Raw genomic sequence first — 12,437 nt, forward strand, 5'->3', positions numbered from 1 at the left:
CAGTTGCATGGAAGGAAGTTGCTGATAAGCTGATGGTCGAGAATGCTCATTTGAAGGCCTTTTATGAAGATGAATTGGAGAAGCTCCGTAGGAAGCTGCAGAGAGGAGTTGGATCTTCATCAGAAGTGTTCCCTTCTAGTTTTTAGCTTTTTCCTTTGTTTTGTAATTTTGGATCTTTGAATCCTTTTGTATGCTTTTCCATGACTAATGAAAGAATATTGTTATGTTTTATGATGTTTTTTTGCTAATGTTTGCAATTAATGTCTTAAAAGTTCTTTGAAAACCAAAATAAAATCATTTGCATTGCATTTCATGCATCATTCTGCATTTTGGTCCTGCTTCCGAGAGTATTCCCGAGGTCTTATTCAGTGTTCTTCATACAGAATCAAGCTGTCTCACCGGTATAATACTCGAGCTAACTGCAAGAAGAAGATGGAAGGTCTTGAACAAGAGAATCGTGAGCTACGTGAAGAGGTTGTTACTTTGAGATCTGGTGTGGATCGTCTCACTGCTCTGGTTGAGACATTGATGGCTGCTCAGAATCAGAATCAGAATCAAGTTCCTCCCCCCAATGCCCAAGCTCAGGGTCAGACCACTGTGATTTCTGAAATTGCTGCCACAACCATTCCTGCTATTCCTGTTGGTGCTACTCAGCAACGTATGCCTAATGGATACCCCTGGGGCATGCCTGAAGGTTATTTGTCTGTTCCTGAGATGACTCGTCCGTTGACTCCTGTTATGGTCAACACCTCTCCTATTGTTCATACTGGTCCTTTTGTCCCAGAGCCCATTTATGATGCTGCTCCAAGTGAAATTCATGACAGAATGGATGGTTTCCAAGATCAGTTCGAAGAACTGCAGAAAGAGATGAAAGCCTTGCGTGGGAAAGAACTATTTGGAAAGAATGTGCATGATCTTTGCCTTGTTCCCAATGTGAAAGTACCTGCTAAGTTCAAGCTGCCTGAATTTGAGAAGTACAAAGGAAATTCCTGTCCTCAGGCACACCTGGTGATGTATATAAGGAAGATGTCCACTCACACTGATGATCAACGTCTGTTGATTCACTATTTCCAAGACAGTCTGACTGGAGCTGCTTCTAAGTGGTATATGGGCCTTGATAGCACCCATATCCGCACTTTTAATGACTTAGCTGAAGCGTTTGTGAAGCAATACAAGTATAATGTGGACATGGCTCCTGATAGGGATCAATTGCGAGCTATGATGCAGAAAGAGAAGGAATCCTTCAAGGAATATGCTCAGAGATGGCGTGAGGTTGCCGCCCAAGTGATTCCTCCGATGGAAGAAAAAGAGATGACTAAGATTTTTCTGAAGACTCTTGGTCCGTTTTATTATGAGAAGATGATTGCTAGTGCTCCTGTAGACTTCACCGAAATGGTGGGTATGGGTGTCAGATTGGAAGAAGCTGTGCGAGAAGGTCGTTTGGTTCGAAATGACAATTCATCTGGTGGTGCGAAGAAGTATGGTTCTTCATTCCAGAAGAAGAAAGAATCAGATGCCAATGCTGTTTCTCATGGGAGGAATAGTCGATTCAGGAATCAATCTCAACAAGTGGCGTCAGTAACTCCTGTTGTGAATTCAGTGCCTGTAGCTCCTGTTAATCAACAACCAGCAAGGCGGAATCCGTATCCTCGAGTTAATGTTGATCCTATCCCTATGACATACACTGAACTGTATCCTGCTCTAATTCATAAAAAGCTGGTTCAACCAAGGTCACCACCCCCTGTTCCAGAGAAACTCCCTTGGTGGTACAAGGCTGATGCCACTTGTGCTTTTCATCAGAATGCTCCTGGGCATGATTTGGAAAACTGTTGGGCCCTGAAGAATGAAGTTCAGAGATTGGTCCGTTCTGGAATGCTCTCTTTCCGTGATATTGGCCCAAATGTGAAGAACAATCCGTTGCCAACTCATGAAGCGTCTGCTGTGAATATGGTGCATGGATGCCCTGGGAAGTATAAGATTTATCGTGTGGAACACATCAGAGGATCATTGGTAGAGATGCATGCCACTCTGTGTGAATACAGTCATTATGAGCATAATCATGCTGCTTGTAGGATTTGTTCAGTCAATCCTCGAGGGTGTTACATTGTGAGAAGAGACTTGCAAGAGATGATAGATCAAAGGCTCATTGAGATTCTGAGGGATAGAGATGAAGATGATGTCAATGTGATTGAACCATGCTTTGAAATCCCGGAATGTGTAGAGATTGGTTATTATGGCAAAGCTGCTGTGGAACCTCTTGTGATATGTTTGCCTGGATCTGTACCTTATAGTTCTGATAAAGCTGTACCTTACAGATACAATGCCACCATGCTGGAAGCTGGAAAAGAAGTTGAGATTAAGCCTCTGTCTTCTGTTGAGAATATAGCAGATGTTAGTAGAGTGACTAGAAGTGGACGAGTTTTTACTCAGCCCCAAACAGTTGTGGATGTCCAGAGGAATTCTACTCAAGTACCTGTGAACAATAATGATGTGACAAAAGTGAATGCTGGGTCATCTTCAGGAAAGGAGATGGATGAGATTTTGAAGCTTATCAAGATGAGTGATTATAAGATCGTGGATCAGCTGCATCGCACTCCGTACAAGATTTCTATAATGGAGCTGCTGGCGAATTCTCCTGCTCATAGGGATTCTCTGATGAAAATACTTGATCAAGCCTTTGTGGATCATGATGTGACGCTGGATCAGTTTAATGGGGTTGTGAGTAATATCACTGCGTGTAATAATTTGAGCTTCAGTGATGAAGATTTGCCTGAGGAAGGAAGAAATCATAATTTGGCTTTGCATATCTCTGTCAGTTGCAAAGAGGACTCAATGTCTAATGTGTTGATTGATACTGGATCATCTCTGAATGTCATGCCAAAATCCACTCTTGCTAAGCTGTCTTATGGTGGCACACCAATGAGATTTAGCAATGTGATTGTCAAGGCTTTTGATGGATCGAAGAAATCAGTGGTTGGAGAGGTTGATTTGCCTATTGGTATTGGACCATTTGTCTTCAAGATTACTTTTCAAGTGATGGATATTTTTCCGGCATACAGTTGCTTATTAGGACGCCCGTGGATCCATGAGGCTGGGGCAGTTACTTCAACTCTTCACCAAAAGTTGAAATTTGTGAAAGATGGAAAGATGGTCGTTGTGAATGGAGAACAAGCTTTGCTGATTAGTCATCTCTCTTCATTCCGTACCATAGAAGCTGATGAAGTGGTCATTGGAACTGCATTCCAAGCCCTGTCTGTTAATGATGAAATCAAAAAGGATGAAGCTTCCATTGCCTCCTTCAAAGATGCTCAGCTGGTGGTTCAGAATGGACATTCAGGAGTCTGGGGACAAGTGGTGAGTCTACAAGAGAACAGGAATAGAGCTGGTCTGGGATTTTCTGCCTCAGACAAGTCTGTGATGAAGTCTGAATCTGCTTTTCGTCCTTATCAAGAGATGTTTCATAGTGCTGGGTTTCTACACCCGACTCTTCCAGAGGTGAACGCTATTGTTGAAGATGAATCAGAGCCAGAGGTGCCAACCTTTGTGACCCATGGAAAGATGATTAAGAACTGGATCACCATTGACATTCCTGAGTGTACTCATGTCTCAAAGTAATTTGCTTTTATGTTTTTCAAAATCCTTTCATTCTGCCCAAGATGAAAGTGAAGTTGTTGGGGCTGTTTTCTGTTTGTTTTAAACATTAAAATCATCAATAAAAGTCATTTTGTTTCTGCATATAAATGCTTTTTATCTTTTTGCTTTTTCTGGAAAGTGGTAACACAAAAAACCTTAAAAAATGTTTTCATTCCTTTCCATAATCTGCACGATTACATGTTTGCATATATCTTTCCTTTTCCTGAAATAATAATCATTTGTGCAGATTAATCAATAAAACCGTTGAAAGTAATGACCCTGCGCCCTCTCCTAACTTCGAGTGTCCTGTGTATAAGGCGGAAGAAGAGAGTGATGAATGTATTCCTGATGAGATTTCCCGACTGCTTGAGCACGAGGAAGACACTATTCAGCCATATAAAGAGCCATTGGAAGTCATCAACTTGGGTTCTGAAGAGGATAAAAAGGAAGTCAAGATTGGGGCACTGCTTGGTCAAGATGTTAAGAAGAGGATGGTAGAGCTTCTTAAAGAGTATGTTGACATTTTTGCGTGGTCCTACCAAGATATGCCTGGACTGGACACAGATATTGTGGAGCATCGCTTGCCGTTGAAACCAGAATGTCCTCCTGTCAAGCAAAAGTTAAGAAGGAGTCATCCTGATATGGCAGAAAAGATTAAGAATGAGGTCTTGAAGCAGATAGATGCAGGTTTCCTTGTCACTTCTGTATATCCTCAATGGATTGCCAATATTGTGCCTGTTCCGAAGAAAGACGGAAAAGTTCGCATGTGTGTGGATTATAGAGATTTGAACAAAGCCAGTCCGAAAGATGATTTTCCTCTACCTCACATTGATATGTTGGTAGATAGCACTGCAAAGTTTGAAGTTTTCTCCTTTATGGATGGTTTTTCAGGATATAACCAGATTAAGATGGCACCTGAAGACATGGAAAAGACAACCTTTATTACGCCATGGGGGACATTCTGTTACAAAGTGATGCCTTTTGGGTTGAAGAATGCTGGTGCGACATATCAGAGGGCCATGACTACTCTTTTCCATGATATGATGCACAAAGAAATTGAGGTTTATGTGGATGATATGATTGCCAAGTCCCAATCAGAAGAGGGGCACATGGAAGACCTGTTAAAGTTGTTTCAGCGTTTGAGAAAGTATCGTCTCCGCTTAAACCCAAACAAATGCACTTTTGGTGTCCGTTCTGGAAAGTTATTGGGTTTTGTTGTCAGTCAGAGAGGAATTGAAGTAGATCCTGATAAAGTCAAAGCAATTCAGGAAATGCCAGCACCAAAGACTGAAAAACAAGTGAGAGGTTTCCTCGGACGTCTGAATTATATCTCCAGGTTCATTTCCAATATGACTGCTACCTGTGAGCCAATCTTCAAGTTGTTAAAGAAAAATCAGGGATGTGTGTGGAATGAAGATTGTCAGAAAGCTTTTGACAACATCAAAGAATATCTGCTTGAACCTCCCATTTTGCTCCCTCCAGTTGAGGGAAGACCTCTGATTATGTACCTCACAGTGCTTGAAAACTCAATGGGATGTGTGTTGGGTCAGCATGACGAGTCTGGTCGAAAAGAGTATGCAATATACTACCTTAGCAAAAAGTTTACCGAGTGCGAAACAAGATACTCGCTGCTTGAGAAAACTTGCTGTGCTTTGGTGTGGGCTGCTCGCCGACTGAGACAGTATATGTTGAACCACACCACCCTATTGATTTCCAAAATGGATCCAATTAAGTATGTATTTGAGAAACCTGCATTAACTGGAAGGATCGCTCGCTGGCAAATGTTGCTATCAGAATATGATATTGAATATCGAGCTCAGAAAGCTGTGAAAGGAAGTGTGTTGGCAGAGTACCTCGCTCACCAACCAATTGATGATCATCAATCTATCAGGATGGACTTCCCAGATGAAGATATAATGTATTTGAGATCTCAAGATTGGGATGAACCGTTGCCAGAAGAAGGGCCTGATCCTGAATCCAAATGGGGTTTGATTTTTGATGGAGCTTCTAATATTCATGGCCATGGAATTGGCGCCATTATCATCACTCCGCATGGGTCACATGTACCTTTCACTGCAAGGATATGTTTTGACTGTACAAACAATATTGCTGAGTATGAAGCTTGCATCATGGGACTTGAAGAGGCCATTAATTTGAGAATTAAGATTCTTGATGTTTATGGAGACTCTGCGCTTGTGATTAATCAGATTAAAGGAGAATGGGAAACTCGTCATCCTGGCTTGATCCCTTACAAAGATTACGCCAGAAGGTTGTTGACATTCTTCAACAAAGTTGAATTCCACCACATCCCTCGAGATGAGAATCAGATGGCCGATGCTTTAGCCACATTGTCTTCCATGTACAAAGTGAATTTCCATAATGAGGAACCTCAAATTACAATCAGGCGTCTCGATAGACCTGCTCATGTATTTGCAGTTGAGGAAGCAACAGATGAAAAGCCTTGGTATTTCGATATTAAGCATTTCCTCCAGACTCAAGAGTACCCACTTGGGGCATCAAATAAAGACAAGAAAACTTTGAGGAGATTGGCTGGCAGTTTCTTCATCAATGCTGATGTTTTGTATAAAAGGAATTATGACATGGTCTTGCTCAGATGCGTGGATAGACACGAAGCAGACATGTTGATGCATGAAATTCATGAAGGTTCTTTTGGTACCCATGCCAATGGACATTCGATGGCTAAAAAGATGCTTAGAGCAGGTTACTATTGGTTGACAATGGAATCTGACTGCTACAAGTTTGTAAAGAAGTGTCACAAGTGTCAAGTGTATGCTGACAAGATTCATGTGCCTCCGACACTTCTCAATGTTATTTCCTCTCCATGGCCTTTCTCTATGTGGGGTATTGATATGATTGGCATGATTGAACCCAAGGCTTCGAATGGACATCGATTCATCCTGGTAGCAATCGATTACTTCACCAAGTGGGTAGAAGCTGCTTCATATGCTAATGTGACAAAGCAAGTTGTGGTCAGATTTATCAAGAACAACATCATCTGCAGATATGGTGTACCGAGCAAGATCATCACTGATAATGGCTCGAATTTGAACAATAGCATGATGAGAGAATTGTGTGAAAGCTTCAAGATTGAACATCACAACTCTTCGCCTTATAGGCCAAAGATGAATGGAGCTGTTGAAGCAGCAAATAAGAACATTAAGAAAATTGTGCAAAAGATGGTTGTTACGTACAAGGACTGGCATGAGATGCTCCCATTTGCTTTGCATGGGTACCGTACATCTGTTCGTACTTCAACAGGGGCAACTCCCTTTTCTTTGGTTTATGGCATGGAAGCAGTGCTCCCTATTGAGGTTGAGATTCCATCATTGAGAATTTTAATGGAAACCAAGTTATCTGAGGCTGAATGGTGTCAGAGCAGGTTTGATCAATTAAATTTGATAGAAGAAAAGAGAATGACGGCTTTATGCCATGGGCAGTTATACCAGAAAAGAATGAAGAAAGCATTTGATAAGAAGGTTCGACCTCGTGTATTCAGAGAAGGCGACCTCGTGCTCAAAAGGATCTTGTCTTTCACCTCCGATTCAAGGGGCAAGTGGACTCCTAATTTTGAAGGACCATATGTTGTTAAGAAAGCCTTCTCTGGCGGTGCATTAATTCTTGCAACTATGGATGGAGAAGAGCTCCCACGTCCCGTGAATGTTGATGTAGTCAAGAAATACTTCGCCTAAATAATAAAAGAACAGCTCGCTAAGTTGAAAACCCGAAAGGGCGGCTTAGGAAAAAAAGAGCGTCTCGGTGGATTGAAAACCCGAAAGGGCGATCCAGGCAAAAATTAGAGACATAAACAGAATAAAATACCCGGTGGACTGAAAACCCGAAAGGGCGGTCCAGGCAAAAGTTAGGGATTCATGGCAAGTAACTACCTCAGACAAGACTTGATCATCAGCAGTTATCTGTTTATCATGAAGAAGTTCGACACTTTTCAACGGAAGCCTTTGCTCAGGAATTCCCAGTTGAGAGAGAGGATGGGGTCATTACATTTCAATGTACCTTTTCCACAAAATTACCACTTTCCAAACTTTGTAATAATCTATGGGGTCTTGCCTTTTGCAGACTACCATTCCATTAAAAAAGTTTGAGCCTTTAGCTTTTATTGGCAATCTTATTTCTTTCATATCTCTCAAAATGTCATTTATTGTTGATAGTAATTTTTGAAACAAAGAGATAATTGATTTCAACAAAATCCTTTTGAAAATTATAAAAGAATTTTTACTTTGATTCATGAGTGCATTACAAGGAATGGATATGTTGATGTATTCATATGCAGAAGAACACTCAATACACCTTTGGCCTGGTTCGAGTTTGGTTTAGAACATCAACTACGGTGTTCTCTCAGCTTCAATGTTCCCTAGTGTTGGGTAGCATATATTTTGAAGCCATCGAAAGATTGCTAGCAGTTTCCGCTTTGGTGTTCAACTTGGGACATGCTTGATTATGTCATCTTCGTACACCCTTTCTTTCTACCTCCAGTGGTACGGTGGTACATTTCTTTTTCATGCCTTCAGTGGAACGTTGGTGTATTTTGTTATCTTCATCGTCAGTGGTACGTCGATGTATTTCTCTTCAATACCTTCAGTGGAACATCGGTATGTGTTATCGTTAGTGGTACGGCGATACATTTCTTTCTACCTCCAGTGGAACATTGGTAGTTCACCTTCAGTGGAACGTTGGTGTATTTTGTTATCTTCATCGTCAGTGGTACGTCGATGTATTTCTCTTCAATACCTTCAGTGGAACGTCAGTATGTGTTATCGTTAGTGGTACGGCGATACATTTCTTTCTACCTCCAGTGGAACGTTGGTAGTTCACCTTCAGTGGAACGTTGGTGTATTTTGTTATCTTCATCGTCAGTGGTACGTCGATGTATTTCTCTTCAATACCTTCAGTGGAACGTCGGTATGTGTTATCGTTAGTGGTACGGCGGTACATTTCTTCATATCATCAGTGGTACGGTGGTATATCTCTTCATGCCTTCAGTGGAACGTTGTTATGTGTCATCATCAGTGGTACGGTGGTATATCTCTTCATGCCTTCAGTGGAACGTTGGTATGTGTCATCATCAGTGGTACGGTGGTATATTTCTTCTTCATGCCTTCAGTGGAACGTTGGTATGTGTCATCATCAGTGGTACGGTGGTACATTTCTTTTTCATGCCTTCAGTGGAACGTTGGTGTATTTTGTTATCTTCATCGTCAGTGGTACGTCGATGTATTTCTCTTCAATACCTTCAGTGGAACGTCGGTATGTGTTATCGTTAGTGGTACGGCGATACATTTCTTTCTACCTCCAGTGGAACGTTGGTAGTTCACCTTCAGTGGAACGTTGGTGTATTTTGTTATCTTCATCGTCAGTGGTACGTCGATGTATTTCTCTTCAATACCTTCAGTGGAACGTCGGTATGTGTTATCGTTAGTGGTACGGCGGTACATTTCTTCATATCATCAGTGGTACGGTGGTATATCTCTTCATGCCTTCAGTGGAACGTTGGTATGTGTCATCATCAGTGGTACGGTGGTACATTTCTTTTTCATGCCTTTAGTGGAACGTTGGTGTATTTTGTTATCTTCATCGTCAGTGGTACGTCGATGTATTTCTCTTCAATACCTTCAGTGGAACGTCGGTATGTGTTATCGTTAGTGGTACGGCGGTACATTTCTTCATATCATCAGTGGTACGGTGGTATATCTCTTCATGCCTTCAGTGGAACGTTGGTATGTGTCATCATCAGTGGTACGGTGGTATATCTCTTCATGCCTTCAGTGGAACGTTGGTATGTGTCATCATCAGTGGTACGGTGGTACATTTCTTTTTCATGCCTTCAGTGGAACGTTGGTGTATTTTGTTATCTTCATCGTCAGTGGAACGTCGATGTATTCTCTCCTCATATCATCAGTGGTACGGTGGTATAACTCCCTTCATATCATCAGTGGTACGGTGGTATATCTCTCTTCATATCATCAGTGGTACGGTGGTATATTTCTTCTTCATGCCTTCAGTGGAACGTTGGTATGTGTTATCGTCAGTGGTACGACGGTACATCTCTTCAATCATCAGTGGTACGATGGTGTGATTTCTGTTAACGGAAGATTGGCATTCTAATTCAGGATGCATACTTTCTCATCCCCAGTGAAAGAGGATGTTCCTTTTTTCTCATCCCCAGTGAAAGAGGATGCTATAACCTCTCTGACACGAAGTGTTTTCCCCAGAGAAGTTTCTTTTCCCACCGAAGTTCCGTCTCTCCAACAAAGTCTTGCCTTCCCCAGTGGAACTTCTAAGACGTTTGTTTCCCCAGCAGAGTTATAGCAAGACATTTGTTTTCCCTAGTGGATCACTTGTTACTCCCCCAGTGTTGTCATGCTTTATTATCATCACCTGCATTCATTAACATGGCATTGCATCTTAGGCTCAAAAATTGTGTTTTATATATTTAAGTCTCTTCGATTTTTGTCAAAACGAAGATTTCCAATCATCGTATCTCCAAATCGAAGAAACTTAAATAGGGGCATCTGTCATACCCCAATTTTTGACCCTAAGATCATACATCAATTGCATTCAATCATCAATCAAGAGCACCATTGTGAAGCTTTATCTTTGATACTGTGATTATCTCTGAGGGGAATTATCGAGCATTTATAGCCTTTTATTTGTTTATACTAACCAAAAAAATCAAAAATGTATGTTTTGTCTCTTTTGTTTATATTTTACAGGTGAAAGATCGGGCAAAAATCAAAACAGTGCAAGAAAACAATTTTTGAAAATTTTGAAGGTGGAAATCAATTTACCCCTGTGGGAAATCGATTTCCTGTGCGCAAAATTCAAAAAAAAATATAAGAGGGAAGCTTGACATCATTTTGGCACCTGTTTATTTGATCATTTTATCAATTTTCCACCTCATCAAAATTAGCTCATTCATTAAACCCTCTTTAACCCCATTTTACCATTTAATTGCCACTTTAATCACCACTTAAACACAAGTTAATCACCAAACACAAAAAGACCAATTTGCCACTACTCTTGCTCCAACTCTATAAATAGAGCCCTCTACTCTCTCATTTCTCAAGCTTGGAGAGCCAAAAAATTGCTTGCAAATTCATTTCTCACCCTTTCCAAAACCCTCACCCAAAGTTCATTTTCATAAGATTAGTAAGGTTCACATTGAATCTTGCTAATTTTGAACTAAGCCTCCTACATTTCACTCTTTTCTTTGATTGTTCATCTCCATACTTGAAGGATCTACACCTTGTGCTTGTTCTTGAAGCTACTTCAACACTTTAATTCAAGAATTGGTAAATTTCTCAATTCTAAGATGTAGATCTTTGTTGCTTGTGTTCAATGCATCTTTGATGCTATATTGGTGCTATTTAATGGTGATTTGATGGAAAATTCGTGCTCCCATGGATATGTGATCATAAGGTGTTTGTATGTTTGCCTAAATCAAGTTTCAAAGTTCATAATGCTGTTTTTTTGAAAACTGTGCGCAGGAAATCGATTTCCTACAGAGGGAAATCGATTTCCACTCTGTTTTTTGCGCCCAAAACTGAACTCTGCACTCAGGAAATCGATTTCCTACAGAGGTAAATCGATTTCCAGTAAGGCAGAATGTGTTTTTTGCCTTTTTTATGCTTGTTTTGGCTTCCTACTTACTCCACTTCATTAATATCATTGGATCTAGGATGTTGATAGGTTTGAAATGACCTAATCCATAATATTAGATGAATGATATTAATGATAGTGTGAGTTGATTATCTTTTGTGAATTTTATTCTTCTTCCTCCATTTCATTAATATCATTGGATCTAGGATGTTGATAGGTTTGAAAGAACCAAATCCATAATATTAGATGAATGATATTAATGATAGTGTGAGTTGATTATCTTTATGCATTTTATCTTCTCCTTCTCCTTTTTTCTTTTGATCGATGAAAGTCTTAATACTTTGAGAATTCTTATGGATTCTTAGTAAAGACTAGATCGTTACCTATTTTCTTTTCGTGCGGTATTGCTTTCGGAAGGCGATCTACATATCGTTCTTCTCGCATGCATTAGCACATAAAGTTTTGACCGGCCTCGTTGTAGGGTGATTTCTACATAAATCACTTGGCGATCTGCTTAACATAGCGCAATATTTCGTGTCCCGAATAAAAAAGATCAAACATGGAAGAGAATTGTATGCGGTTGATTTAAGACTTGTGGAGGTTTTTATCGTGTAGTCGCTATGATCCTATCAAGCTTCTGATAAACCCCATTGAATTTAAATCCGAGTACATCATTCACTCACCATAGATCTTCCTACTAACTTTGATAACATACTTGACAAGTTTCAAGATGGTTATCTTTAACACTTAACAACTAACTTTAATTTCCGCACCTTTACTATACCGCTCTTTATATTACCGCTCTTTATATTCCTCGCTTTATCGCTTTACTTTATCATTTCATCATATTTACTTTCCGTCATTTTCTCTTTGTCCACTTGGACATATGTTTATGCTTCTGTTATTTTTCTTTTGTCCACTTGGACCATACTTTATTTTTCCGCTAAAACACTAATAAATAACCAAAATCTAAAAAATACATAAGGCTCTCTTTGGACTATCGGTTACTATCCCTAGCGCTTTGGAGATTCGGACTTATGGACCTAGTACCTTTGGACTCATTCTATTACTATCCTGTGATTGTTCTGTCTGTCTGGCATTGTTCTGTTGTATGTTTATGTGTGCAGGTATTTCCTTGAAAGCCCTTGATGGTTAATTCCAAGGCATTG

At 40.3% G+C, this 12,437-nt stretch overlaps 1 protein-coding gene across 1 annotated transcript; it reads left to right on the forward strand.

Annotated features, from left to right (window-relative positions):
• Window positions 1–759: 759 nt before the first annotated feature.
• LOC131628236 (uncharacterized) lies at window positions 760–3,671 on the forward strand (the record flags this gene model as incomplete). The annotated part of the gene is made up of 1 exon (XM_058899097.1): window positions 760–3,671. A coding segment is annotated over one exon (2,856 nt), but the record flags the coding sequence as incomplete, so codon positions are not given.
• Between the last annotated feature and the right edge of the window lie 8,766 nt (window positions 3,672–12,437).

The sequence above is a fragment of the Vicia villosa genome, unplaced genomic scaffold, assembly GCF_029867415.1.
Source record: "Vicia villosa cultivar HV-30 ecotype Madison, WI unplaced genomic scaffold, Vvil1.0 ctg.000436F_1_1, whole genome shotgun sequence".
Classification (NCBI taxonomy): Eukaryota; Viridiplantae; Streptophyta; class Magnoliopsida; order Fabales; family Fabaceae; genus Vicia; species Vicia villosa.